The sequence below is a fragment of the Xiphophorus hellerii genome, chromosome 14 (genome assembly GCF_003331165.1).
Source record: "Xiphophorus hellerii strain 12219 chromosome 14, Xiphophorus_hellerii-4.1, whole genome shotgun sequence".
NCBI lineage: Eukaryota > Metazoa > Chordata > Actinopteri > Cyprinodontiformes > Poeciliidae > Xiphophorus > Xiphophorus hellerii.
The window spans coordinates 11,197,316-11,225,289 of NC_045685.1; the positions used below are offsets into that span (position 1 = coordinate 11,197,316).

Below are 27,974 nucleotides of genomic sequence, written 5' to 3' on the forward strand. Positions count from 1 at the left end.
TTTGTTAACACGTCATATTTCAAAGTAATCTGATAAAAGCCTGCTTTTGCTTACACCTACATCAACGCCTAGTCGCCTACATATATTCTGTAATGTGACAGATGACATTTTGACTTAGGCAAATCACTTATGCACTGTTAGCTGCTTCAAGAAATCAGCACAACATTACAGAGATTTTACGTGTAAAAGAAAGACTTATGTTGGTGTCCAACAATTTTGCAATGTGGCCTTTGGGTTACTTGTTCTTCCGCATATTTTAGGTGTTTTCAAAATGTATTCATTCAAAACTATCAAAACATGTATGGCAAGCAAAAGTGAGACTGGCAGTAATCTTTTATTTAATATATTTTAATGTTTTAATTTTTATTATAGCTGTCTGCATTGCGTCTAGCCTACTTATGAAATGTTTATTATTCACATTGAGTACAGCCTTAGAAACACCTGACAAAAACGTCAATCAGCCCCAAGGTAGAAGACTGTGAAAAGAAACATCTAAATCTCAACACATTTGTACCTTTATTTCCTGTATGCACAATTATTCATAATGATCTAGTTGAATTGCCTCGTAATACTTTTATTTATTCCTTCTTTTACTTTCCAAACAAAGCAAACATCTACAGGTTAGTGAATAATAATAAAGAATAGACCCATTATGTCTTCTTTTTTTTTTCTTGAAATTTATTGGCAGTAGCAAAAAAAAAAAAGTTAGGTGAACATACAGCCACCAACCGGTAAACCCGTTACGTCTGTGGGCTGATGTGAGTTATCAAGCTGGTCTGGCGGCGGTGTTACTACGTCACATCCTAAAGTTGTTTTAGGTGTGCTCATTTACTAAATATTAGTTCCCACCCGAGCGGAGTTTGAAATTCAGCCCATGTTTCGCACAGAGACCCAGGAAGCACCGCCCGGTCGGCACATTCGATGAGATTATTCAAACTCATACTGACAACTACGTGAAGGCGGGAGGCAGAGAAGCGGAACTTTTAACAGAAACTTGTTCAGTTCGGCTGGTAACGGATTAACAACAAGTAGCGCGGTTGTTGTTTCACGATAGGTACTTTAACTCCAAGTGAGACGGTTAAATTTAGCTCAGTTGTGTTTGTTGACTGATTTCGCTAACCTTCGTTATAAGCTCTGCGTCAGTTTTCCGCAGTAACTTGACACTGCTAAGCTAACTTTTATTAACGTCATATATATATATATATATATATATATATATATATATTTTAGCTAAACGGATTCTCTGGGATGGCTACAAAAAAACCGAAAGAAAATGGTAAGTGGAAAACTGAACATTTAGACTTGCTAAATGTTTATTACTCGCTAACGTTGATGAGCACTGTTGAAGTTTGTCAAAGTTAATGTTTTGATAGTTTTGATAGACTGACTATCATACACTCTAGTGCAACTAATTGTTCTGTAAAAACCTCAGAAGTTTGTTGGAAGATATCAGTGTCATGGAAACCATGCAGAACAGCAGACATGCCAGAGATAAAGTTATGGGGACGTTTAAAGGAGATGGCATATAGGTGCTGGAGTTTTACTAGCATACTTCTTCACACCTGAATCAAATCACTGGCTCATTAACAGGTTGACCCATTTCAAGTGTTGGAGAAGAGAGGTATGTGTGTGTGTGCATTTCTTCAGTCTCAAGAAAAACCTGGCTCGACAGAGTCGAATACAAATGAGTGGCACGCTTTTAAGAGGCAGAGGTTGAAAGAGGAGTGGCAAAAGCAAATGTTGTGGCTGAGCAGTCCTTTTTAAAAAGTGCAAGGAGGGTTGAATTTGTTAGGTAGTGTACATTATAAGGCCACTGTGGGTTTACAGTTTGTATGCTGTCAGGCTTTAGACAACCTGCTTTAGTTCGATTATTTGTATTTAACTCTTCTTGCCTCTACAGATCCCAGCATTCCCTTTGCTGCTCTCCAGCTGTTGGCCCCTCCCGTCCGCCTGGTGTCGGCGGCGCTCTGGAAGGTGCTAAAGCAGAGGGATGTGATGCAGTACGGGGTTGTGGAGGAGTTTGTGTCTTCAGCCTGCGATACCGTTCCTGGCCTGCTTACCCTGCGACACCAGGGCAAGCTGGTGCTGGGCCTCAGAGCACGGGTGACTATTTACTGAAGGATAAGTGGTAACTATAACTCTTCAGTTAAACACATTTCTTACTAATCCGTTTTCCTTCTTTCTTTTCAGTTAATATTAGAGTTGTGTCTCAAACAGCCAGACGTTGACGTGATTGCACCACATCTGGAGAGGATCCGTGTTCCTGCTCCTCTTTCGTGCGGATCAGCTGTGGTAAAATGGAGATGGAGTTCAAATCTACACCAAATTTATCTATTTTTTTTCTGCTAAGGGTTCAATTTCACTTATGATTGAAACAAAGGTTAACTACAACCAAGTGTAATCCAGCTTGGAATGCGTATTTGGTTTGAAATGGGCATTATTTATTGAATAGAGTGGATTGAGTTGTGCAGAGTAATAGAAGCAGATAAGTTGAACTGTTTTTGTAAAGGAGGGAAATAAAACGAGGCCAGCCTATTCTACCTATAAAAAAGCAGCTTAAAGGCAGAATGTACTTCAGCTACTCATTCAGGAAAGCACATATTCAGACTTAGTACATTTTAATAAAAAAAATTGTTAATGATGAAAGTAAGTCATTTTTAGAAAGTGCAAGCATATTTTTGCTCATTTTACACTTCAACACTTGTCTTTGGACTTTTTTTGTTTGCTTGTAGAGAGTTCTAATAAAAAAAAAACCTAGTCTCAGTAAAACAAAAAAAAACAATAGTTTTAAAGTCCACTCTTCTAGTTTTTCAGGTTTTGTAGTTGTTTCTACTTCAATCGGTTGTCTTATATGTAAAACATGCACTTTGTGTTCCTTTGTCTTCCAGAAGAAGGATGTGAAAATTCAGAAAACGGTGGAAAGTTTCCATGTTTTTGTTCAAACGCTGCTAACAAATGAAGCAGAGAGAGAACACTTCTTTAAAGTGAGTATCCATCCACCAACGCCCCACTGAGTGTAAACACCTGAAACGGTGAGCAGGTGATTATCGTTGTTTTTCTCTAACAGGAACAGTTTCCCACTGATTATGGCCCAAAGTTTGACCAGGAGCTGGAAAAGCTGTTGTGGGAATTTCTGATTCGACTAGACCAGTTGCTCCCGGTTCCCAACCTAGCCCAGGTAGGCATCGACACACACACGTGACCTCTGGTGTTGCCGTGTGTTGTTGTAGAGTAAAAATGTCAGTAAAACGATGCGATTACAGACGGTGTCATGGCTGTGTGACGCCCCTCCTGTCCTGGAGGAGTGTGCACAAGCAGCAACTCAGCCACAGCTTCTCAAGATCTTACTTCAACATCAGGCTTGTCTGGGTCACCTGGAGTCAGCAGGTAGGATCGGGAACATTTGGGTTTATCGTTTTCCCCAACTGGATTAGAATGGAGGAGAGAGCATTTTATTTTTCCAAACAAATTAACCGAATTGGTTCTTGGTACTGTTAAATGCATATCTTCACACTTTTAAAGTCAGTCGTCATTCACTGCGAGGCTTAATGCAAAAGAAAAAAAAAGTCTCATGAATTTAGTTTTTAAAAAACTAAGACAATTGAATGTCCCATTCAATAAAAACACAACAATGGTAAAATGGTTATTTCGATATTTTGGCTATTTTGTTTTTCCAACTCTCTGCTGGAGAGTTGTTTTTGTAACCAGTGACACGCCTGCGCCATGTAGAAGATTATGCAGAAATAAAGACAAGTTTTACATTAATGTCGCGGTTGAGAAAAAATGATTGCTCTACACTGTAAGGTCAGCTTAATATTGTAGAAAGCTTTATAGGTGAATTTTTAAAACTGAACTGATTTCTGTAAATTGACATGAATTTGATGTCTCACTGTGTTCCTACAATCTGGAAATATATGAAATTTATTCTGTGTAAGATTTGAATATTTGTGTAAAGAAGATAATACAAGACACATGTCTTATGACTGATCTTTTTAACCATCCATCTCTATCCATCTATCTTTCCATCCACAGTAATGGTTTATAATCTGGTTCCAAGAACTCATGAGATCTTATTATTCAAATGTGGGGAATTCTGACTGGACAAAATACGTAGAAACTCTAAATCCTAACAAGACTTTCTCTGTGTTGTTTCTGTTCGCAGCGTCTCTACCTCCAAACATGGGCGACTCCATCCTGGCTTCTCTCTCTCTGCCTCCATCTGGAAAAGTCCCATCGGATCAGTCGGCCGCTGAGCGGACAAACTGCTCAAGGCCGGGAGCGGCCACGCCGTTGGTCACACCCGTAATCGGACTCATTTCCAACGGCGAAAAAGCCTCGCAAGGTGGTGAGAAATCCAACTCAAAAGACGCAAGAGGTGATCAACGGGATCCAAATGCGAAATTCACCTTGGTCAAACAGAAACCCAAACCTGTTGGCGTGAGTTCCTTAAATGAAAGCAGAGGAAGGAAACGCAAGCAACCAGACACAGCTGAAAGTGACCCTGAGGAGGAATTCATATCTGGAGAAAAAAGCATCAACAGGAACCAGAGAACCAAAGAAAAATCTCAAACTTTACAAAACAACAGCTACGATAGAGAACTCCTAAATAGACATATAAGTAAGCTGGGCATCAAAAAGCTGCACCTGCCTGAAGATCCGTCCATTTGCTCTGTGTTTGCTTCTTGCCTGAGCAGCAATCCCAGAGTTGTTATCAAAAAACTGTCGGTTTCTTCTGCTAGCGTTAGCTTGTCTGGAGGAGAAGGGAAGTCCTTCTACAAGGAGCAGCAGCAGCAGAAGACCTCAACATGGAAACAAACAAGTGTCTGTCAAACGCCTGAAAGTCCTGGCCTGGATGACAAAGAGTAAGGTTTAAACAACAAGCTGCTAGTCGGCCTGCAGGAATAAAACTTTAATATCTGTTAAAATTACGTTTTCTATTCTGGGTTTTGTTCAACGCTGTTGATAATCTGTTATTGATCCATGTTGTGATAATCACACTTTAACATAGCGATGCACCAAGTAATCGATTGGGTTCCTACTCTGTCCCAACGTCTGCAAATTTAAAACTTTACTTTTTCAGTTTTCCAAATCTGGATAAGTATGGAGAAAGGAAAACTGAGGATGGAAAACTATGCTAGTTTCCAAACTTCATTCAATACTCTGTAATCTGGAAGCTTACAAAAAAAGAGATCAATAAAATTACAAAAGTTAAAAAGTAAATTCTATAGTAGTTACTAAAATTGCATGTTTTATCTTTGAGGTACAACAAGCAGCACAAAGGTCAAAAGAAAATGTTAGTATTTAGTGTAAAATAATCCATTTAAGTTTGAAAGGTCACCATATATTTTGGAATAATGCTGATGTGAATTAATCCATATGCCAAAAACACAGAAATAACTCAAATACTCTGTGAAATCTGAAGCCAACTTTGGCATTATGGGAATGTAAGATGAATGAAATATACGAAGCACACGGGTCTATTTTAAATGTTTTCTACTCCAGGGTGCAGAAACATATAAATAATCAACACTAAAACACAAAGGATCAAAACTGATTGATTAGGAACCAAAAACAATCATTTAATTTTTTCATTTATGTAATTTTTTTTTAAAGTCCATTAGTTTCTGAGCTATAAACAATTGTAAAGGAAAATGTTTTAATTCCTTTTAGTTTGGTTGCATTTATTCACACCTCCATCTCAAAAGGTTTTGATTTGACAGTTTCTGCACATTTTTAGTGACGCAAGTAAAGCTCCGTACGGCTTTGGGGCCGTTTCTCAGGCAGTTTCAGCTTTATTTTTCTAGACACATTATTAATTATTAGAAACGTTTACAGCAGTTCAGTGGGACAATGTTCATGGTTCTGTTGTCTGAGATGTACAGCTCTGCTTAAAGAACACTTTACATCCAAACATTTGTGAGGAGTTACTGATGTTTACAGTCCTGGACATTGTAACGTTTAAGAGTGTAAATTCTAATGAAATTAATATGAAGAAAATAAAAATGTTTTTCTTACTAGTTTCTTTGAGCTCATCTTTCTGTTAAATAACATAAATTAGATGAGTTTAAGTGAGCTATTTTGATCTGAATAAAAAATAAATAAAACTGGATCAGTTTTATTTATTTATTTTGACCAAACCTTTGTTTGTCTGACAGAAATCAGCCGGTTTTATCCAGTGGGAGCAGCTCTTCCTCCCAGCAGAGGACTCCTGCAGGTGATTTAACTAATTAAATAACTTCATTATATGGGTGAAAAAATAACTGACTAGTTCCAGTAAGTTTGGACCATCCATTGCACTGTTATGTTCAACTCTGTATGTTTGTGTGTAGAAATCGTTTCTCTGTCAGGAGGCGACTACGTAGCAGATTCTGAAGATGAGGCGTCAAAGAACTTCAAAGGGAGGGTACGTATGCACCAAATAATAAAAAATAATGCGTAGAAAGTTCCTACTGTCTGAGAGTAAAGAAGCTGATTCATATATTTCCCAAATCTGGATAAGTACGATAAAATGAATAGAAGATATTTGTATTTTCAATTCCATATTGAAATATGTGTGAAGACGGTTTAAGTCTGACAAGTTTTTATATAAAGGTGCCATAATGTAAACTTTTTTTTTTTCTTCCACCATCCACCTCAAAATTTTAGTTTATAATTTTAGACAGTTTTTTGTGTCTTTTAGCTCACAGAGACAGATGTACATGTGCGCTGCAACAGCTATACTGGTTTCTCAGGTAGACGTTTCCTTGGTAACTGAAAGGAGGATTTATGAGGGGATAATTTGAGATGTTCAGTCTATTTTCACAATTTTCAGTCTACCAATCCCTGAATTCATCTTTTCACCCGTTTCATTGTTTCCATTTATCCGACAGTCTTTGAATGCACCTGCAACATGTGTTCAACACTTCCATTTATTCTTTCATCCATCCAGCAGTGTGTGCATCTTTCCATCCACTTTCATCTGATTTTATCCATCTGTTAATTTCCCAAATCTCTCTCTGTCCATCAAGCCAAGTTTATTTATCCATTATTCCTTTCATTTATCGTTCTGCTCTAGTAATTAATCATCTGTGCTGATTTATCTGTCCATGAAATGGTTCTTTATTTAAAACCTGATCCCCACTAAGCTTATTGATAACCTGAACCACAAACATAAAGGTTTTCACGAACATCTGGAAACTGCATTGTAAAATGATAAAAATGTGAAGGAACACTTTTTTTTTTTTTTTACACCGAGGACTATTTTCAAAATCAAAATACTTCATGAAAATATTAAATCTTTGAATGTTCCTCTGTGTTTTTTTCTGCTACTTTATCAAATTGTCAATGTGCCAGTTCAAACACATAATTTCAAACTTTGAACAAAGTCCTCACTTCAGCGTGTATCCTGTGCTCTGCCTCCCCCAGCTGTTCATGAAGCGTTACTACAAGACCAAACGCGGCACATACGTTCCCACCCTGAGGGAGTTCTGGAAACCCGGGACGGCCCGACCAGACCTGCTGTCCGCTGGCAGCAAACGGAGGCGATAAGAGGCACATTCACTGTTTTACAGCCTGGAAACTAAAACGTTACATAATGTGTGGTGTTTGACTTTTATATTACCTTCTGCTAAATAAATGAAACCGTCTGAAATGCAGCTGTCACTGCAGTTTAGACAGATATCAGATAATAAAAGCTCATTTAGTGTGTTTATTTGACGTTTTCTGCATGTTAAATGAGATCAGAATGCAAAAAGTAGAAAAATATTGAAAGCATGCCTTAAACTAGAAAGATATGAATTTATAATTTTAGAAAAACTGCATGTAATTATTAATCTTGATTTAACTTATTCAAATGACATAAGTTACAATTGCAGAATGCAGTGGCGCAAAAAGTGGGTATGCACTGTATGCAACCCATAGGGGGCGCTGCACTAGAGAGGGCGCCAAAACGGGACATTATTTTTCTAGTAGGAATATTCTGTATTTAACAGTTGTTTGTGAATGTATACAATGATCAGTAACAGGAACTGCACTGATTAGGGGCCCTCCGCTCCTTCACCTCCCCTCCCACACAGGTGGAAAAAAAAAAAATCATAAATGGGTCTGACGTCAGAGAGGGTTCAGAGTCGACAGCTCATCCCTCCCGTCACCGTGACGGTCTCTCCTGTGATGTAGGAAGCGTCATCAGAGCACAGAAAGGCGATCGTCCCTCCGATCTCTTCAGGTTCTCCAATCCTAAAGCCGCAGATAAACAAATACAATTATTCCACACATTCAGCAGCTCAAGTACAAGTTAAACTAAACGTCACCTCTTAATGCTGAGCTGCCTTTTCAACTCATCCATACTGTCTTCGTTTTCCCACAACTGGAACAAGAAAAAAATAAACTCAAAACAAAATCACAATCCCATACGGTAATCAGGAACTCTACAGGCCTGAAGATCCATGAAGTGTTGGCGTCCTTACTACAGAACTGAAGCGGGTTTTGATGATTCCAGGGGCCACGCAGTTCACCCTGATGTTATTGTGAGCCAGCTCAGGAGCCAGCGCCCTGGTTAGACCCAGCAGGGCCGTCTTACTCACACAGTAGGGGCCCAGGCCCTGCAGAGAGAAACAGCAGATCCGTTTTACTGGACCCAGAAGACACGGGGGTCTCAAGAGTGACTAGGAAAGCTAGACTGCTTGACTGTAATACATGTCAACCATCTCATTTACATATATTTTTTTGTTCAGTCTTAAATTTAATTCATGGTGGCATTAAAAAGGTCTTCAAAAGTCTTAAATTTGACTTTCTGAAACCAGCGCCTGCCCTGTATTAAGTGAAGCTAGATGGAAAAAAAATCACCAAGATGCCGTCTGAATATTTAACACCAATGTTTATGAAAATGTATCACTTCACCAGCATTGGTTTGTATCCACCCACAGAAGACACAAATATTATGTTTCCGCCCCTGAAAGAGAAATTCAGAACCATTGAAAACACAACTAAGAATTTCACTGTTGAAATTCTTCTTTTCCTCCCAGTGCCATCCTCACCCTCTCTTCTCCATATGAGGCACCACCATCTTCGTCAGGAGGAAGGCAGCTTTTATATTTACAGACAGAATCTAAAAAGAAACAAGAATGATACAAATATATGTAATTTATTTTTATTTTTTTTTACCTTTTTGGTAGAAAAAAGTGGGAAACAGAAGTTTTTGTTTATCTTGAAATTTGATATGTTGCAAAAGCATCCATACCACTCAACCTTTTTGACATCGGGCCACATTAGAAACACAAACGTTAAAGGCTTTCACTGGCATTTATGTTAAAGAGAACCTTCCTCCCAACAACCTTAAACATGCAGCCAGGGACTAAAAGGATATTCATGTGTTAGAGTGACCCAGTCAAAGTTCAGACCAAATACAAACTGAGAATCTGTGGCAAAACTTTAAAATCGCTGATCACAGAAGTGCTCCGTCCAATCTGACTGAATTTGAGCTAATTTGCCTGGAGGAATAGACAAATATTTTATCATGTAATAATCAGCAGCTGTAGATTCAGCAGAAGTTGATTCCACAATATATGGACTTGGGGTCACTTTGGGGTCAGAAATGTGTTGGTAAAGAATTTGAAAAGCACAAATTACCTTGAATTTCACAAATATGTACTGCTTTGCATTGGTCTAAACTATCATTCCCTATAAAATACAGTATAGTTGGTTAATATAATGGGACAGAATGTGAACAGACCCACTATTTCAGTTAAAAAACGATTCCTGAAGCTTCGTAGTCGTGGCGTTTACCTTGTCCCACACCTCCTCTGTGGAGTCTAACATGTTTCCAACGAACGGGTTGACCGCTGCGTTGGACACCAGGATGTCAATGCCCCCATATTGTTCCATAGTCTAAGTGCAACACAAAGTGAGGAGTTAAGCTGCAGCGTAGCATACAATGCAAGAAGACACAGGCCTCAAATAATATGAAACACATTTAAAACCTTGGTGCAGTTCACACAAAAAGGAAACTCGAAAAGTCAATCTGCAGTTTTACACGAGTTTGGAAACTATTAAAGATTAATTTTAAAGGGATGAAATGATTATTTTGCAGACAGACTGTCCAACAGCACGACACATTAGACGCAGGCAGGAAACAAAGGACGCTCAAAACAGGAGCTAAAGAATTGGCTGTTTATGAGTCTACCATATGTACAATCATTTATAAAGGCTTGGTTTCCATGGAGGCACCTCACACAGCAGTCAGGTATCCTCCAAGTCAAGCATAGCTGCATGCTTGTGGTTTTCCAGGATGCACCTCAAAACTTATCTCTGCAGTGGAAAAGTTTGCGGGCTGCCGAGATTAAGATTGAAGTACTTGGGAAGATTGTTGGTCTCCAGGAATAATAAGAGCCTCAAATATGACGTGAAGTGAACTTGGGACAGCTGGAGAGCACTTATAACAACAACAAACTTCAGCGCAAACCATCTGAATGTCTTCAGACAGAGAAAATGTTCCCACCCTCAGACAGACTGAGGCCCCTTGGAAACGACTTCACTAGAGTCGTCCAAATCGGACTCTGAAAGAAAGCTGAAGCTCGGTAAGGAGGAATGGGTTTCAAATCCCTCCTGAGCAGAACCTTCTACAGGTCTGTTGCTCCGCGGCAACAGGAAATGTCTGAGGTTTGCTTGGAAAAATAATGCAGTTATTACCCAAGAGTTCAGCCGGATTTTCCATTGACTGGGGGTAAACGTAAATAAAGAAGCTCCCTTAATACCTACGATTCTGTATTTTTTTGTCTAGTTTTCGCAGAAAGCCTGCATATTTCCACATATTTCACCACTGAAGACGCTAGAGCTCACCAGCTGGACCAGCTTCTCCCGGTCCTCTCCTTTGCCTACATTACATGTGGTTCCAATTACTCGGATGCTCTGGCTCTTCAGCAAAGCCACAGCCTTGTCCACGTTGGCCTGCCGCCGGCTGCTGACGACCACATGGGCCCCTCTCTTTCCCAGAGCCTGAGCTGCAGCCAGGCCGATTCTGAGGCGAAAGAAGAAAAAAACGGAGTCTTATCATGAATGAACAAAGCCTCGCAAAACTTTCCAGACCTGTCTGATCTCAACAGCAACCGCAAACGTCAATGTGGTTTGCTGGGATTTTATGTATTATGCCAACAAAAAGTGGCATACAAGTAAAATGTACAAAAACGTACAATACGGATTTGTATTCAATCACACAATGTCAAATAAACCAACTATGTAATTTAACCTAAGTGTAAACACCACACTGCACCCGATTCCCTTTGGGAGGCATGGTGGAGGCAGCATCATGCAAGCTGGTTTAAGGCAATACAAGATGGCAAACATGGTTTCTGCAAGTTTCAGTAACTTAAATTTAGTAAAGACCAAAGCAAATTCTCCAAAAATAACTTCAATAAATTGAAAATATTGTTAAATATGCACTTTGTCCATGAGCTGGTTGTAAATAATGATGTTTTGATGTAATTTTCCCAAAGAACCAACAACAAGCAAATGTCAGGAAGAAAGAATAAATAAACTAATATACTAATTTAAGATCTAAATAAAGGTAATTTTAGAGGAGCAGGGGTGAGATAGCTCTGGAGACTTTGTAGGAGAATTTAGGCTCATCTATGACATTTTTAAAGCCTAGAATTGAAACGGTTACATGCTCAGCAAAGCATATTCAAGTGCTAAAACGTCCTAGTCAAAGTCCAGAGCTAAATTAAATGGAGAATGTGTGGCAAGACTTGAAAACTAACACTTACAGGTTGGTCTATCACAACAAAACAAAATCCCAATAAAGTGCATTTTAGATTTAATTGTGGAAACATGTCAAAAAGTATAAGGGGTAGAAAAACATTTGCAAGGCACTGGAAGTCAACATGTATCACTTGAAACATCATCACTGAAACATTTATTTAAATAAAAACATATTGGCAACACATTGGAACTGAGACACTGCGTTTTCTTTTCTCTTTTTGTTTTTGAAACCCGTTCTCTTAGAAAAGCAAACCACAGTCACGTCCTCGGTTTCTGTTGAAGCTGTTCCAGACTAAGAGCTCTACAAACAGCTCAGTCACTCTCACCCATCTGTGGAGGCTGTCACAATAGCTACTTTCCCGTCCAGACTGCTATGAGACATGCTTCTCTGGACAGAAACCGGGTTGGTCCTCAGAAACCTGGATAAACCCCGAAACATCACCTGCAACACCGGAGCAGGAAGGTTACTTCATGCACAGACTAAGTTCACCGGGGTAAAGGTCAGAGGCTCTGACTGGACTTGTTGTTAGGCGGGACTCAGAGGTATAAAAGGTGGGTGACACAGACATGCAGTTGCACATTAACGCAAATTGAAACAGTCAAGATTCATAATAGATCAACAATGTAAATAATGAAATTTACATTGCTCGAAATTTTGCTCGAGGTTCAATCACAGCTTTACAGCCGGCGAAGGAGTACTGGCGTTTAAGCGCCGTAAGGAGGATTATCTCACCACGCAGGGAACGCGAACGGTAACGGACGAAGTCGCAAAGGTGGAAAGTTCGATGAAACACAAAACTCGGGCAAACTCTGGCGAAAGGACCTTTGACTCTTGCTACCTCTACTGTCTTCCGGATACAGGTACCGCTGTCAAAATAAAAGCCTCAAACAAGCGCCTCGTTTTTATTTGACAACTTTTAAACGTGTGACCTGTAATAATAGCATCAGTTAGTAGAGTAACTGTTTACTTTCAGGATCGTGACTCACTAATAACGTTACGTGTCTAAGTTTTGACTACTTGGGAAGATTAGTTCTCTGATGAACAGTTTAAATCGACGCCCCTGAACGCACCCACAAAACATCAGCCAATCACAGAAGAGATGCAGCTAACAGTGCGGACAGAAGCCAGATTTCAGTGAGAAAGGATTGGCTATATATATAATTTCACTGCACAGTAGAAAGTGAGCTCGTTCGTCATCTTGTGAGTGGCATGTGAACCTGGAGGATTATAGGATTATTACTATTAAAAGTGGTTTTCAACATAACAAAGGCACTAAAATGTATTATAAACTACTTTGAATATATATATATATATATATATAGTTTTCATACACAATAATGTGAAATAATTTTTCATTGTAGATGAATTAACTTCTTAATACATGCGAAATAATTTAATGAAATGTAGTTTTAGCCTTTTCATCTAACTCACATTCAGTTTTTCCAGATTTGTTTAGCTCAAAAAGTACTACTTAAGCTATAAATTCAGATTAACTTTAGGTGTTAAGAATGTATTATTCTTATTTTTCTGCAAATTATTAAAATATTTATAAATAATGAATTACTTGGATTTTTAGGATAAATGCATGACAAAAAGCAAGTGTCTAACCATAAAGATCTTATTTAAGTGCCTAATTGTGTAGTTTTTCCTCAGTTGTAAATGGTCTCGTATCTCAACACTATCCAAGATATGAAGGTCTTATCTTAATCACCTACTAAATGTCAAAACCATGTAAAGACCTGCAGACCTCGTTCCTGGATGAATGATAATGTTAGGGAAATGTTTTGTGAATTCAACACTTTAAATCACAAGACAAAACACATATTTTAAAAGTTAAGTGATTTATGTCAAGTGTCTGTTTCTGTCAACTTTGAAGATTAATGCAGCTAATAGAAATCAAACCTCTGAATGAGTTTTGTTTCACAATCCTCTTAAGACTGTAGATACCCCTTATGCTTGTGCACCTTTTTCTTCCATATGTTTCAAGCATTCAACCTTCCATCAACACGCTTGGAAACGGCAGTCTTTAAACAACCAGTTTCATTCATCATTACATTTTTGTGTCACATATGGAGGGTGTCAATGACCTTTGCTGGTTAGCTGTTAAGTCAGCAGTCTTTCTCTTGATTGTGTCATTACATCTCTGTTTTAAACATTATTTTTTATTCGGCTTGTGTAATATTCTGATTTTCTAAGAAACTACTTTTTTTTTCTTTTGCTTTCTGAAGTTGCAAACCTTTTCGATCAAAATGAACAGAAATGAGAGAAATGTATAAATCAGCTTTATTTCCCAAATTTGCAAAAGCAAGAAATTCCACCATTTCATGTTAACCAGAGAGACAGCCTGGAGAAAAAAAAACTGTTTTGTTTTTGTAAATATCACTCTGCTGTACCTACCTGAAGATAAAAACCTTAAACAGTATGTGTCCAGAATGTGTGGGGTCTGCAAAGATTTTAGTTACCCATTTCTTAGGACCTTAGGTCAACACTAATATTCCTATGTGCTGACCTTAATGCTTGAAATAGAATAGACAGAATAGAAAAATAGAAACTGCCTGTATTGCTCCTCAGTAAGGAAATTCAGATGAACCAGAGGCAAAGTGACAGATAAATCAAACATTCATGCTGATTCACAAAAATACATCATTTTGTGCAATAAATCTAGATAGTAGTTTAGTCTTATGAATTATATTCCTGAAATAAATTTAATTTATGAATACATCGAAATTATTATGATACAGATGTAACTTGAACAAAAACTCAGGTGACTAAACACTCTGACAGCAGTTTACTTGTGAGTCCAAAAAAAAAAAAAATGCCACTCACAATATGGCGGCGACGTTGCCCTACGACTCTGACGCCCATGCGTCGTCTGCTCTCCGACGTTTGTGTGATCGAACCTCAATGGCCAAAGATTTTCACGCCTGGAAAGAAGCGATTCCTCACATATCTCCCTGAAAGCCTTACGTCGATGGGAAGTTTATCCACGATAAGACGGAAGCCAGGTATTTGTTTTTATTTTAAACCGACGGCTTTGTGCTCTAGCGCCGATTAGACTGGTAACAGCTGGGATTTCATGCTACGCTCCAGGACTATTGTTTTGAATTGAGCCTCAGCAGCAAGGGGCGATATGGATAACCAGCGTTAGAGAGTGTTATCCCGTCGGTTAGTGTTTACAGCTAGGCCTCGGCACGGTTAACTGCCGTCTTATCAGCTCATAATTACACGAATTAACAATTATTTTTCATGTCACACACACACACATTCCAGCTATCGACGTGCCAGATTACCATTTCAACGTGCACCATTTGCTTTTAAATGCAATCTGTTAGGGTGGCATTACCGTAACGTAACGACAGTCGCTCGTCACACGTTGTATTGCATATGGATGTTGCACGACTTTAGGCGGCTGGACCGGTTTGGCGTTCAGTTGTTGTGTCCCATCAAAGCGTGTACATCGTTTCCACATGGATTACAGGATCCACAGGAAGACGGGGGGCTTCGAGGCAGCCACGCCACTGAGATGAGTCCTGTCCAGAGCCAGCTGTGCCTCGGCAGCCAGTCTCTCTGCTGCTGCTGCTGCCCGTCAACACGTCCGACAAAAATCTCTGCAGATCTGATCTGACCTGCACGGATGGGCTGAGCGATCTGAACACCTAGTTTCACAGTTTCTCAGAGAAATATCGAATGAGTTTGGAGTCATGTCTGTCTCTGTAAGTACACGTCTTATCTTTCTATGTGCATGGATTTATTTCAAAATAAAAAATGCCAATCTTTCTGTGGTGGACAGATGAGATTATAAATGCCTGACATAAGCTGGACAACATGATGGCCACGTAGCTGTTGTAGATTTTCACTATATTTTTTTTTATGAAGATCCTTATTGCCTCCATTACTGTTTTGAGGGACAGAGGGAGGGGAGCTCCCTCATGGCTCATTGGAGCCTCTCTGTCCCTGATGGGGGTTTGGTTTAGAAAATGAAAGGGGGTCTGACTCTCTGGCTTTGGGTTGGCAATTAAACCCTAAACAGCCAGGGACAGATGTGCCTCTCATCCCCTCCCCCTCCCTCTCATCTTGCTCATTAACATTAAGCTCCCGTGTCCATTTGATCATTGATCCACCTCTGACTGCTTCCCCTCGTTCTCTTTTGGCCATCATTACTGACCCAGCTGGGGATTTTGAGATTTGGATTTTCTGTGTGTGTGTGGTGTGTGTGTGTGTGTGTGTGTGTGTGTGTTTCTGTGCTCTGTGGTCCACTAATTCTCCTCCCTTTTCATTCAGATGTTCTGAACTCTTCACTATTCAGTGTCATTTCTCCCCATTTACCGGCTCTAAACAATCAACAAAGTCCATCTTACTTGGCAGTACAATGTCGATACGACTCTGGGTTACTTCTCCACTTATAGTCAAATAATTATCACTAATTTAAAACAAAGGCAAAGGGATTGGGGGTTGACCTTTTGAACCGTATTTAGACACTTCTGTTGGCTATTAGTGTGGTTTGAGTATGTTGTGTGAATTCGTACTGAGATTCCAACAGACAAATGTTTTTACCCACAACACTCGGCTCCAAGTCAATTCCTTCCTTCATCAATATGACCAAATGTTCCCAAGACAGATGCAAATTAACGGCTCTTTTTTAGCCATGAAATGTCTAACTCTACAAACAAACAAACAAAAAAACTATGGATATGTAGCAAAGTGAAGAGACTCTGGTACTTTAACCGATTGGAAACCAGCCGGGTATCGCTCGTGGTTAATCGAGCTGAGAGTCTCACATTTTTGGTCACCAATTTCTTGGTACATTTCTCATACTGATAAATTATCATATAAGTGGTTGAATTGCATATTTTTTTATATTGACATTGAATATATTTCAATTGCCTTAATTAGTCTGGAGATTGTAGTTATTATTCATATGAATTCTGAGAGATTATAACCCCAGATCAAAACAAAAGAAGTTTCGATCTGGAGTCAAATAACCATGTTTCCTTACAGCGGTTATCAAAGGTACATAAACAAATATTAACGGTTATGAAAGGTAATAAATGCACTCTGTACTCTCTTAAAGGTCAGGTATGAAACAACCAAAATATGGTGACATAATCAACTACTGCTGAGTGTAATTGTTTGTGGCGTAAACATGTGAGACTAGACAAACAGGTGTAACCGTAGACTTCAGACTACAGCTCTCTTTCATATTCTATTCCCACTGTCATTCCTCCTCTTTTTCTAGACGATTTTGGCTAAAGCCCTGTATGACAACACAGCAGAAAGCCCTGAGGAGCTGGCTTTCCGAAAGGGCGACATCTTGATGGTTCTGGATCAAGAGAAGACTGGCGGGCCAGGCTGGTGGCAGTGCTCCCTGCATGGCAAACAGGGCATTGTTCCTGCCAACCGCCTCAGAATTTTGGAGACCGTCCCACCACCAGGCTCTGAGCCTGCCCCCGGACTGAAGGAAGACTCTGTATACCTATGCCCCGGCCTTCCTTTGACTCGGACTGCTGTCGCCGGAAGCACGGACGTTGCTGACGGAGTATACCTGTCGCCGCCTGCCACAGGCGAAGGTCGAGGCGGGGGAGTCGCGACTCGAACTGGAGAGCTACGCAGAGTGGAGGCCGGCCGTCCGCGCTCACACTCAAGTTCTGGCACTCGCCCCAGACCGGACTGGGATATTGGTGTGACAGGACGGCCACGATCTCCGTCTTTAAGGGGGCGTGGTTCAGAAATGTCTGGAACTCTTTACCAGAAGCCACTAAGTCCCATGCCTTCTGCAGCTCCGCATGCCAGGCAGCCTGGAGTTCTCCTGACTTCAGAATCTGTTTACCTTTCTCCAAGTGGTGTCCCAAGGGCTACCGATGAACCAGAAGACACTACATACCTTGTTCCAAGAGACAAGCCAACAGCAGGACATTCAGACGACTGTTACTTGGTGCCCAAAGGGACGCCACTTGCAAGTGATGATGTTTACCAGTCCCCAACAGGTGGTGGTGTGAGCAGTACTCTCTGCACTAATGGCACCTCTGGGATCAGTGTTACTCCACAGCCCAAAGCAAGTCAGGACACTCCTGGAGTTTACCAAACACCTACCCTTGTAGGGTCAAACCTACATCGACCACCCGCCACAGTTCTGGCTCACCAACACCCATCTTCGCTAACTCCAACCCAAGCTTCTCCCCGACTATTGCTCAAGGGTCTTCCCCCAAACTCTGCAGCTGCCAGGGGCAAACCTGGTGCGGCAAGATCCCCTTTTTCAATCAGAGCAGGGCAAGCCAGGGCTCCGGGGTCGCCAAACTTTGCCCGCAAACCTCCTCCACCAGCCCCTCCGGTGAGAGGAGTCACCAGGAAAGAAGCACAGCAAGCAACACCTCAGTCGGTCGCCTCCATCCCCAAGCTGACGGCTCAGGCAAGTCCTGCAGGCCAGCTGCAACCAGAGGACAAGCAAATCAGAACTCCCCAGGATAATGGAGAAAACATGAGCAACGGCCTGGATAGAAGCGGCGGAGTGCCGAACAAAACTGGAGAAAAGCAGGATTACTCGGATGCTGCAGATGACCAGGTATGGTGTACAAGTCTTTAAACCCTTATGGTCCTCCTCTTACTTTTGTACCTTACATCATAAAGTTGTTATGATGCATGATCTCATGCAGATGTAGAGTCATAGCTTGATGGTATCCTCTGCTGCCATGTTAGGTGTATGACACCCCTCCAAGTGGCAGGTGGCAGCAGCCAATCCAATCTACTCGCGTAAAGGATGTCGATGGCATTTATGACACCCCACGCAGCGTCCAATCACAAGCTGACCCTGACACAGAGGTAAAGCAAGTATTTCATTTCTAGTATGTGTCTTAAAAGATATGAAATAGCTTTGAGTTCAATGTTTTTAAAGAATCCGAAAATGCGATAAAATCTTCTGTAAAATCCCGTTAATAATCCTTACCCTTTCCTCCATATAGAGTATGGAGATATAGAGTGCAAAAACGGCCATTAATGTGAAGTCAAAGCCAATTTTTCTGTCATCTCATGGTTTTAAGTTATTTTAGTGAGATCCCAGAGTAAGTGTTGAGGATAACTGGAAGTTTCTAAAGCTGCATTGAGCACTCAGCCCCTTCCCTACTTGTTGCTACACACTGCAAATGAGTGAACTGAAAGAACGCTGCTACACTATGACAGACAATCTTTGCTGGTTTTTCAAAAATATTTCATTACATGTGATTGTGAGGCATGTAATCAGATAAAATATCATTTAACATTATGCTAAGCAATTGTGAATAACATTATACCATAAAATCTTTGTTTTTACTGAGAATCTGAGACCAGTCTACACCTTAAGGAAACCTTGACCAAGTTTTAAACTGTCCACCAAACTACCCTCAAAAGGCAACGATTCCTTAATTTTATTTGCCATATATCCAACGATAACCCCAAAGAGACATTTGATGCTTTCTGTAATTACATAAAATTCTGAAGTGGAAAGTCAGAGCTCCTCGACTGCTCAGAGTTCAGATTAAATATGGCTGCCACTCACGGAAAACATTGTCAATGTTGCAGGAATAAGTTATATATTTGCATGTCTGATTTTTTTCTGTTTGATTTAATAACAATAATAGTACTGTGCTATCTCTATTTGTGAGCAAGTTCATTCTTGCTCACAAGAAGGAGCATATTTTTCTCTGCATAGACCAGAGAAAAATATGATTGTCCTGCACATCTAACACCTGTTTGCACCACAAAAATGAGGAAATGTCGGTTGTTTTGTGACTTTCCAAGTATACGACGTCAAGTAATTGGAGATGTACTGATTAGGTTATTTATCAACAAATACACGTTTTCTTCAGTTTTCTTTTTATATTTTGGTTAATTGACTAATAAAAAAAAATCTGTAATTTTTTTTTTTTTACTAGAAAAATTGTTTGATTTCAGTCCCGGTCTCTGACTGATCAGTGCATCCCAGCAACTATCATTTTGAATCGTTACCAGACCTGAGATCACAACATAAGTGATCAGGTCCTGTTCAGTCCTAAGAAAACTCTAGAAAGTGTTGTATAAAACTGGGCTACTCTCAATTTTTGGGGTTTCCTATAGAAGAAAAAACTTTGCTGCTTTTCTTTTGATTTAGAACAACAGTTTTACTGGCCTGGAAAAGGTTCGTGAAGGAATTGCTTCGATCAGTTGTCTTTTACAGGGGCTAGGAATACAACTGTGCTGTATACGTAATCCTGACAGTTTTGTGTCATTCGCTGCAGTCATTAGTTTAGAAATTACTGTAAGCTGCGGTATTACTCTGGAATTCGTGTCTATACAAGTGCAGTGGGTCGTGAATGCGGGAGATAACTATCACATACCCTGTCACTATTTCTTCCCACATACCACCATTAGTCTGCCTCCCTGCCCCCCTCCAAGGCGGGGCCACACCTGTCTCTGTCGGCTGGGGAAGCCTGTCTATCCAGTCCAAATGTTGTTACTATTTTCTCCCAGTCACACCCATGTGTGAGGGCCATTCTACGGTTGTCCCACCACCAGCACTACCACCACCCTGACCACAGTGGCCTCCCCTTTAATCTTAGCTTAGAATGTGTGCCAGCTGTTGGACTGTTTTTCCCTTTTGTCCCAATCCTCCCTGGTCCCAAATGTAATTAGACACAGTTTCTTCCTCTCATTGGGTGTACAAAAGTGGTCAATAACTAAATAGGTCAGTAATTCCAAATGTTGTATATACTGTATTTGCTGATCTTTGTGTGATTTCCTTTTTTTTTTCTCATTTCAATTTTATATATTTCAGACTTTTTGATAATCAAAAGTGCAGTATTTTTGCTAAATTAAACGGCATGAACTCCATCTAAAAGTGCAGTTAGGGTGAGTTTTTGTGAAGTAAATTAAAATAATAATATTTTTTAATATTCTAAAACTTTTCCACTTCTTATGGTTGTGTTTCCGTATAACTCAACTAAAAACGACAAAATCTTTTGGGAGGGGAAAAGGTAAAAAAAACAACAAAACAAAATAAAAACAATTATTTCATTGCATAAATGTGCATCCACTTAAGCTAATACTTTGTTGAAGCACTTTTTGATTTTGTTTTATCTCTCAACCTTCCTGAGTTCACACCTGCCGTCAGGTATAGTGCATCTGGTTAATCTGAAATGAAGTTCAGCACCGTCTTGTATTCTTTTATTAAGCCCTTGGTGTGCAAACAGGTTAGGTAAGCTTAAAGGAGCTCATTGTTCAAAAGTATCTGCGGAGCGCAGATAAATAAAGACTCTCTCACGTTAATTGGAAACTGGTTAATTGTTTTTTAACCAGGAGCACCAGAAACATCTTGTAAGTATTGACTGTGTGTTGCACTTGACAGCAATCACCTCTGCTCTCCATGTCTGGACTAAGAGCATTACATCCAGGCTTACTTGGCTAAAACCATCCAAAATAATGTGGATTAATGTGTTATGGTCAGATACCAAAACTTAAACCTTTCGTCTCTTATGTTTTGTCTGTGGAACAACACAAACAAACGTGCAACTTTTCTTCAAATGGATACAATTCAGTTTTGGAAGTTGAAAACTGAGATGATAGCACTTTTTAAGCACTTCAACTACACATCTAATTAACACCAGGATGACCTCACCAGAAGAAAAGTGTTAATGACCCGACAAGGATCCAGATCTGAATTTGACACAAAATCTAAGGAGTCCTGTGGAGAGGCTGCCGCAAGAGATAACCACAGAGTCTGATAGATTTATCGGATGCTTGTAGGGCGTAGTGGGAAAATATTGCCAAGTGAGGATGTGGCCTGCAGATAGACTCCTATTAAAGTTTTAGATTAAGGGTGTGCACACTTGTATGACCAGATTGTTGCTGCTTTTTAATGTATTTTTCTCACTAGCAGATTTATTTGTTTAGTGGTGTTGGTAAGAAGTTTTCAAATACATATTGTTTGAGAAAAAACATCATCCTATCACAATCGCGGAGAATTTTCATTTGACTTTTCCTCATTTTTGCAGTTACAAAATTAAAGGAATATGCATTTGGTGAAAATGTGTCGTTTTCGCCACTTGTAGGTCTATGACGTCCCCACAGTCACTCTGATCAAACCCGTGGCAGACATAAAGCCTGATGAAGACGAGGACGAAGTCTACAGTGTCCCCACTCTTCCAGGTGTCCCTCTGGTGCTGGGTGAGTCCACCAGCAGCCTCCCCACTGAGGACATCATGCACGTTGGACAGGTCTGTTTTGTCCCGGAACCCGACAAACGAGCCAGTGGCGGAGATCAGAAACAAGACTCCACTGAGGTTGACTGTGGGATCTACGACATGCCCTCCCTGACCATTGAAGTGCTTCCCCATTCGTGTTCTTCGTCCTCCTCCGCCTCCACTCGCCGCCACTCTGTTTCCAGCAACGGCTCCGGCGACATTCAATGGAAAGCTTCGCTGTCGAACCTTGTCCACTCACTGCTGGGCACCGCCTCGTCCTTGTCCTCGCGGGACCTGGCTACATCTCTGGCTGAGATCCTGTCCACCTGGAAGGCCAGTCACACAGGTGACCCTCCGCCGCCTCTCCAGCAAGCCTGGGTTCGGCTTTCGGACGTGCTTCCGGCTTTATCTGCCATCGGGAACGCTCCTCCAAACGAGGGGCTCTTATCGCTGGTCCAGCGCTCTCTGGAGGAGTCCGCCCTCCTCCTGCAGGCTCAAGGGCGACCTCGTCTGTCTTCCCAGGAATCTCTGTCTCGCAGGCCCCTGCCAGCGCTCCCGGTGCCTGATGGGAAGTCATGCGGCGGTGGAATGGGTTCTCGTAAAGGGAGCTGGATCCAAGAACGGCCCCTGCCTCCGACCCCTCAGCCTATGTTTCCTTTGCCTCCAACTCCTGCCTGCGTCACCCTAACGATGGGCCCCGTTAATGGAGAAGAGGACCCCAGCAATGAGTACGCTGGGATTGGCTTGACCCCAGTCCCAGCCCCGGTACCTTCAGGAGACAGTGTTGGATATGTCAAGCTGCAGGTCAGTCTAACAGTCACTGTTTATGAGCGAAGAAGTATTCATAGTCACCACTGACGGTTCTCTGTTCCCTATATTAGGGTAAACCAGATCTTCTTCCGGATGTCCTCTCTGAGAACGGACAAACTTTCACCGGAGAGCAAAGGGTGAGTAATTTCCGCAGTGTTATTCACCTCCACATGCAGTCCTGTGGAACAAGGAAGTACACTGTGGTTCTGTTGTGGTTTCACTAATTGAAAAAATATTTTGGTCTTCACTAAGTCATGGCAATTAGAGCAATACTGCAAATTAGTTGTTAACTGCGAACTCTCTCTCGAGGTCTCACCACTGCATATTAGTCACGTTTAGATCTAGACTTTATCTCATTCACTAGAAAACCTTAATTATGTTATTTTTTTAGCCCCTCTGTTGTATATTTGCAGCTATGTTTAGTATCAGTACCCTGTTGCATGACCCATTTTGGACAAACTCTCTTTGCTGGCCTCATGTTTGACTGTAATACTTTGGCATGGAGCAGAGTTCATAAGTGGCTCAATGACCAGAAGTACAAGCTCAAATCGTAAACCCTTCCACTAGTGTGCTCGACGGTGGGTATGGATTGTTGCGCTCTTATGCTTGTTTAGTTTGAATAGCATGGTGCATTATGCCCAGAGATCTTGTCTTTGGTCATTTCTGTCAGAAACACATTGTTCCAGAAGGAATGTTGGAGTCATTCTGTCATATTCTTAAAAAGGAATAAACTTTCTGCTTTCAGCCAATCTTTTTTTTAATGTCAGACTTCAACGTGCCAACTCCAGCCTGCCGATCCAGAGAGCATAGCACAGTCAGAGCTTGGGGGGAATTTCCTGGGAAGTGCAGTCCGTGGAAGATTGGTCTCAAGTGTTTCCCCACTTGAGAAAAATTTTTCTCACTGCGGAGGAAAGGACTTTAAATGTTGTAGCTCTTCGGAGATTGATGGCCAGCAACAGGTGCTTTGGTGAAGTCACTGTTGACAACTTTCCACCTTCGCGCTGTGTTGTCAAACTGCCAACGCTTCTGTTTTTATAGAGGCACCTGCAGCAACACCTGGATACAATTTTCCCTTTTTAAAAAAAAAATTAATGGAAGCAGCAGAGATGCACTTTTCTTTTCCCTGTGTTTTCTTCTACTCTCTTTTTCCCCTGCATTTGGAAAGTGTAGGATTTATTGTGTCTTTGTGCAATTGAGAGTAGATCTTATTCATTTGAAAACCTGAAAGACCAAATCTGTTTTTTTTTTTTTTATTATGTCTTGATATGTAAAACTCTTAAAGCTGGAGTGCACTTTCTGTCTTTTTTCCCATGACGGTACCACGCTCCTGTTGTGTCACTCTGCCCGCTGTCACAGATGATTTATGCACAAACAGCAGCTCCACTCGGATAAGTCACTTATTCACTCTGAGTTGACAGTGCGCTCTGTTTACTAGTAAGCACTGTGACTCATTAATCCAGCTAGCTGTAGCTGTTTGCTTCCCAAGACTCGCTTTGCTTTGCATTGGCCTTCGCAGCCCTGTCGATTGGTGTCGAAAGTACACACACAGACATTAGAAACCGTAATTAGTTACTCTGAGCGTCCAGCGTCAGACTCTGAGGTCTTGTTTTGCTGCACCAAACTGAAGTCACGTCTTCTGTGCAGCACTCTGCATTTTTCCTGCTCCTCGCAGGGTTCCCTTGTCATCGCGGCCCAGACGAAAAACAAGAGTTCGCTTGTGAGTCTCAACAATCTGGCCTCACATAGTGAGGAGGCCGCAGGACAATAAGTGACAGAAAGCACAGTCCTTCCTTCAGCAGCGTCTCTTGTTTTTGATATACTGCGCGGAGTTGTGCGTTTCACTCTGACTTTTCAAACCGTGGAGTTGCGTCTGCGATCCCCTTAGGTTTATATGGATGCATTTATTAGTACATGGCAGTCACAGGGAGTCCTGTTGCAATGGATTTCAATGTAGGCAAATTACACCTCACTGTTTTTTTTTCTGCACTTTTAGGCAGGTCCCAATAACTGTGTATGCCTTCAATAATAGTACTTGTTGTGCTATAATTTTGAAAAAATAATTGGGACTGTGTCATATAACCTTGTTTAGGCATGAATCATTTTCTAGGCTGCTGTTCCCACACTGGAATCTGAATCTGTGCTGCCTTTTCGTTATTGTTGTGTCCTCTGATGTGGTTGTTTTAGATGTTATAATAATTTCTCTTTTTTCACACCTTGGTTGACTACATGAGCAAGAAAAGGTATGGTGTATTTTGAAGACTAACAATAAGAAGACAATGGTAAAAGCCTTTTTTGTGGCTCAGTCTGAACTTTCATTTGGGTTGTTACTATTTCTTCAGTGCTTTTTCCCCAAATTATATGTTCCAACAATTTATTGAAATCTGGAATGCCCTTGCAAGACATTGTTACGCCCTTAATTTATCCACATTTTGCCAAGTAAAAACCATAAACTTTAATTTATTTGATTAAAATTTTATGTAACAGAACAAAACAGGGTAGCGCATAAGTGTGAAGTGGAAGGAATAAAATACCTGATTGTAAAACTTTCACTCTTATAAGTGTGGCATTTTGTTTTAATTGCAAGTTTTATGGAGTGCCTCTGTTGTTTGTTTGCAGTCTAGAGGCTGAAATCTTTGCTTGTACTAATTTGTAAAATAGCTCAACCTCAGAGAGTGCCAGAGACATTGATTTTCAAGTCCTGCCCCTTTTTCTCAATTGTGTTTATGTCTGGTATTTTGCCCATTCCAGCACATAAATGTGCTTTGATATAAACTTTTTCCTCTGGGGTTGTTATCCTGCTCGAATGCTCTGGTTAATAATGATGCACCAAAATTAACAAAATTGGGCCCAAATTATTGGTACACGCCTACTGATCAGTACTCTCCTTACCCGGCCTGTTGGTTTCAATGGGAGTTTAGGTTCTGGTAGGTTAGCAGTTGTGTCATACTCTCCATTTTCAGATGCTGGACCGAACTGAGCTCTGTTAGATGCTCGGGATGTTGTTTTAGAACCTAAACCTGCTTTAAACTGATTCACAACCTGCTCCTTGACCCGTCCGGTGTTCTTCATAAAACTTAGAATACATTCACACATACTTGGACTCTATTCACTTTAAGGTCACTAATGAAGGTGATTGGTTGCATGTGTATGAGTAAAAGGGGCTGAACGCTGCCACCACTTTTCAGATTATTTGTGAAACTTTGAAAACCTTACGTATGATGTTTGTTCTACTTCCTAAATATATGAAAACAAGCCTTAAAATGCATTCAAGTTTGCAGAAGTGATGAGAAAAACTTGAAAGAGTATAAATACTCTCTCAAGGCATAGTGAGTTGAAGTCTTCTCCTCCATGTCTCTCGTTTCCACCCTTCACCGTTGCGTTTCCCCGTACAGTTGACTCCCTCGCCTCCTCTGCCGGTGGCCCTCTCCCTGGAGGACTCGGAGCTTCTCTCCTTCTACTCTTCTCAGAGCTTCGCCCACCTCTCCTGCCTCGCCGACGCCATCGACGTGCTCGACAGCAGCGTGCACGGCAACCAGCCGCCGCGCATCTTCGTCGCCAGGGGGAAGAGTCTCATTGTGACCGCGCACAAGCTGGTGTTCATCGGGGACACTCTGTCCCGCCTCCTGACCTCCGCCGACCTCCGGGCCAAGGTACGCTCCTGCTCTCCGAATCTTCCTGTTGTAAACGCTTGAACTGAATCAAAGCAAACGTCGCGTCCTTCCTTCGTTTCAGATCACCACTTCCGGAGGGAGGCTCTGCCAGGTGTTGAAGGCGGTCGTCGTGGCAACCAAGGGCGCAGCACAAAACTACCCGTCGGCGACCGCCACCCAGGAGATGATGGACCGCGTCACCGAGCTCTACCAGCAAGCCGCCGGCTTCTCCACTCTGCTGCAGCGTCTGGCTGAAATATCATCGTGATATTTCATTTCGCTTGTACAAACGTTACACCGATATTTTAGTGTCGAAATGCCTTATTTGTCTTTACACTATTATATTTCCTTACCTTTGTCTGTGAGGGAAGCCATACCCTGAACTACTTGTTTATCCACACTGCAGCTGTTGCTCAGCTGGGGTTTTTATTGCATTGAGTCTTTCTACAAAGAGAGTGTGTTTTTTTTTTTTATTTCTTTTATGTCTCTGTTTGTATACTGACGTTTTTGCTTTGATGGCAGACACTCTTGTTTTCTTTTAAGTGTTAACTTATTGAATATTGAAATCCCTCAGAGGTTGAAGCAGCCCTTGTGGACCTGTTATTTTGGGAGCTTTGCTTTAATGCGCTTGCCACATTTCCTTTTCCTCACACATGATAGCTGTTTTTCTTCCTTCCTCTATTTATTTAGCAAGCCCCTGCTCCGAAAATAGTCCAAAAAGAAGGCCTTTTATTCCGGTTCTGGCCTTCCTTTGTACAATGATACCCGATGGGCCTTGTTTTGTCACCGCTCTGAAAGCATGTTGTCTTTTATATTTCAAAGCAAGCACTAAAAGGAAAGTTTGCCTACGTCTTGACATGTGGAGCAGTAGTAGGTCCGTTTCCATTGGAGAGCAAAGGCAGTGCTCACAATTCCCACACTTACAAGAAGCGTCACTCTGCACATTCTTCGGTTCACCGTTATGCAGGTTATCACAGTATCTGAGAAGTCACTGAATGCCAGAGAATGACTAATGATGGTTGGGTGAGAAATTACCTAATCCTGTTCTTTCCCACAGTGATGTGGGAGTATAAGGAACCTGCTGACCGAGTTCACCTGTTACAACATGTCTCGTTTGGATGTGCACCTTTGCATGGCTTCAGCTTTGTCTTTAATCTGATTTCTTCTAAGATGCCTACCAGTGATTTGTATTCATACCTACTTCAGTAGATTTAAACAGCCAGGCTGAGACCTTATTTCACTTCAGGATGTGTAAACGTTTTACATCTAAAAACTGACTGTTGCAATGGCCAATGTGATGTTGGCCTGACTCAATGAACACTGCGGCATAAATCACACTTCGTCATTTGACCTAAAAAAAAAAAAAAAAAAAACCCAAACAAAAAGGAACAGACAAGTTTTTGAACACTACTATCTGTATGGTTACACTAATCATCATTATGGAACATCTCATACATACTAGCTACTAATTTATGCAACTAAATGAAGTCGCAAAAGGGCTTAAACTTGGAATATAGTTGTAACTTTTTTTTCCCAAGGTTATTTTAAATAGTCACTTATACAACTTGACTTTATTCTGCAATATCTGATACG

The 27,974-nt window shown here is 41.0% G+C and overlaps 3 protein-coding genes across 6 annotated transcripts; 2 read left to right on the plus strand and 1 right to left on the minus strand.

Moving 5' to 3' along the window:
* Window positions 1-728: 728 nt before the first annotated feature.
* On the plus strand, window positions 729-7,672 carry tinf2 (TERF1 (TRF1)-interacting nuclear factor 2). 2 transcript variants are annotated; one of them, XM_032582115.1, is made up of 11 exons: window positions 729-1,276; window positions 1,901-2,103; window positions 2,191-2,292; window positions 2,889-2,984; window positions 3,068-3,178; window positions 3,264-3,387; window positions 4,163-4,618; window positions 4,740-4,862; window positions 6,156-6,214; window positions 6,330-6,403; window positions 7,405-7,555. In XM_032582115.1, exons 1-10 carry the CDS (start codon window positions 1,249-1,251, stop codon window positions 6,360-6,362), a joined length of 1,335 nt encoding a protein of 444 aa, XP_032438006.1. In that variant the 5' UTR covers window positions 729-1,248; the 3' UTR covers window positions 6,363-6,403; window positions 7,405-7,555. The 2 variants fall into 2 exon arrangements, with proteins under 2 accessions (XP_032438006.1, XP_032438005.1); XM_032582114.1 differs by having other exon boundaries at window positions 741-1,276; window positions 4,163-4,862; window positions 7,405-7,672.
* dhrs4 (dehydrogenase/reductase (SDR family) member 4) lies at window positions 6,895-15,231 on the minus strand. Of its 3 annotated transcripts, none has more exons than XM_032582121.1 (9): window positions 15,078-15,231; window positions 12,060-12,175; window positions 10,816-10,993; window positions 9,763-9,864; window positions 9,015-9,085; window positions 8,878-8,929; window positions 8,445-8,579; window positions 8,289-8,344; window positions 6,895-8,214 (listed from the first exon to the last, which is right to left on the minus strand). In XM_032582121.1, the coding sequence occupies exons 1-9, from the start codon at window positions 15,201-15,203 to the stop codon at window positions 8,100-8,102; spliced, it is 951 nt and encodes a 316-aa protein (XP_032438012.1). In that variant the 5' UTR covers window positions 15,204-15,231; the 3' UTR covers window positions 6,895-8,099. The 3 variants fall into 3 exon arrangements, with proteins under 3 accessions (XP_032438012.1, XP_032438014.1, XP_032438013.1); XM_032582123.1 differs by lacking the exon at window positions 15,078-15,231 and adding an exon at window positions 12,376-12,722; XM_032582122.1 differs by lacking the exon at window positions 15,078-15,231 and adding an exon at window positions 12,467-12,720 and having other exon boundaries at window positions 7,668-8,214.
* Window positions 15,232-15,266: 35 nt separating this feature from the next.
* Window positions 15,267-27,774, plus strand: efs (embryonal Fyn-associated substrate). Its single transcript, XM_032582112.1, has 7 exons — window positions 15,267-15,447; window positions 16,971-18,293; window positions 18,428-18,550; window positions 21,790-22,725; window positions 22,803-22,868; window positions 26,124-26,381; window positions 26,464-27,774. The coding sequence occupies exons 1-7, from the start codon at window positions 15,436-15,438 to the stop codon at window positions 26,647-26,649; spliced, it is 2,904 nt and encodes a 967-aa protein (XP_032438003.1). The 5' UTR covers window positions 15,267-15,435; the 3' UTR covers window positions 26,650-27,774.
* The last annotated feature ends 200 nt before the right edge of the window (window positions 27,775-27,974 follow it).

What these genes read in the sequence shown, in the direction of transcription:
- efs (XM_032582112.1), top strand. An exon ending in CGGATGCTGCAGATGACCAG is followed by an intron (nt 18,294 to 18,427) that starts GTATGGTGTACA and finishes CTGCCATGTTAG; the next exon opens with GTGTATGACACCCCTCCAAG. An exon ending in AAGCTGACCCTGACACAGAG is followed by an intron (nt 18,551 to 21,789) that starts GTAAAGCAAGTA and finishes CGCCACTTGTAG; the next exon opens with GTCTATGACGTCCCCACAGT.
- dhrs4 (XM_032582121.1), bottom strand. Translation starts at nt 15,203, where the DNA reads ATGTGGAAACGATGTACACGCTTTGATGGGACACAACAACTGAACGCC. An exon ending in GGGAGAAGCTGGTCCAGCTG is followed by an intron (nt 9,865 to 10,815) that starts GTGAGCTCTAGC and finishes TGTTGCACTTAG; the next exon opens with ACTATGGAACAATATGGGGG. An exon ending in CAGAGGAGGTGTGGGACAAG is followed by an intron (nt 9,086 to 9,762) that starts GTAAACGCCACG and finishes GTTTCTTTTTAG; the next exon opens with ATTCTGTCTGTAAATATAAA.
- tinf2 (XM_032582114.1), top strand. Translation starts at nt 1,249, where the DNA reads ATGGCTACAAAAAAACCGAAAGAAAATG. An exon ending in TTTCGTGCGGATCAGCTGTG is followed by an intron (nt 2,293 to 2,888) that starts GTAAAATGGAGA and finishes TTTGTCTTCCAG; the next exon opens with AAGAAGGATGTGAAAATTCA. An exon ending in CCAGCAGAGGACTCCTGCAG is followed by an intron (nt 6,215 to 6,329) that starts GTGATTTAACTA and finishes GTTTGTGTGTAG; the next exon opens with AAATCGTTTCTCTGTCAGGA.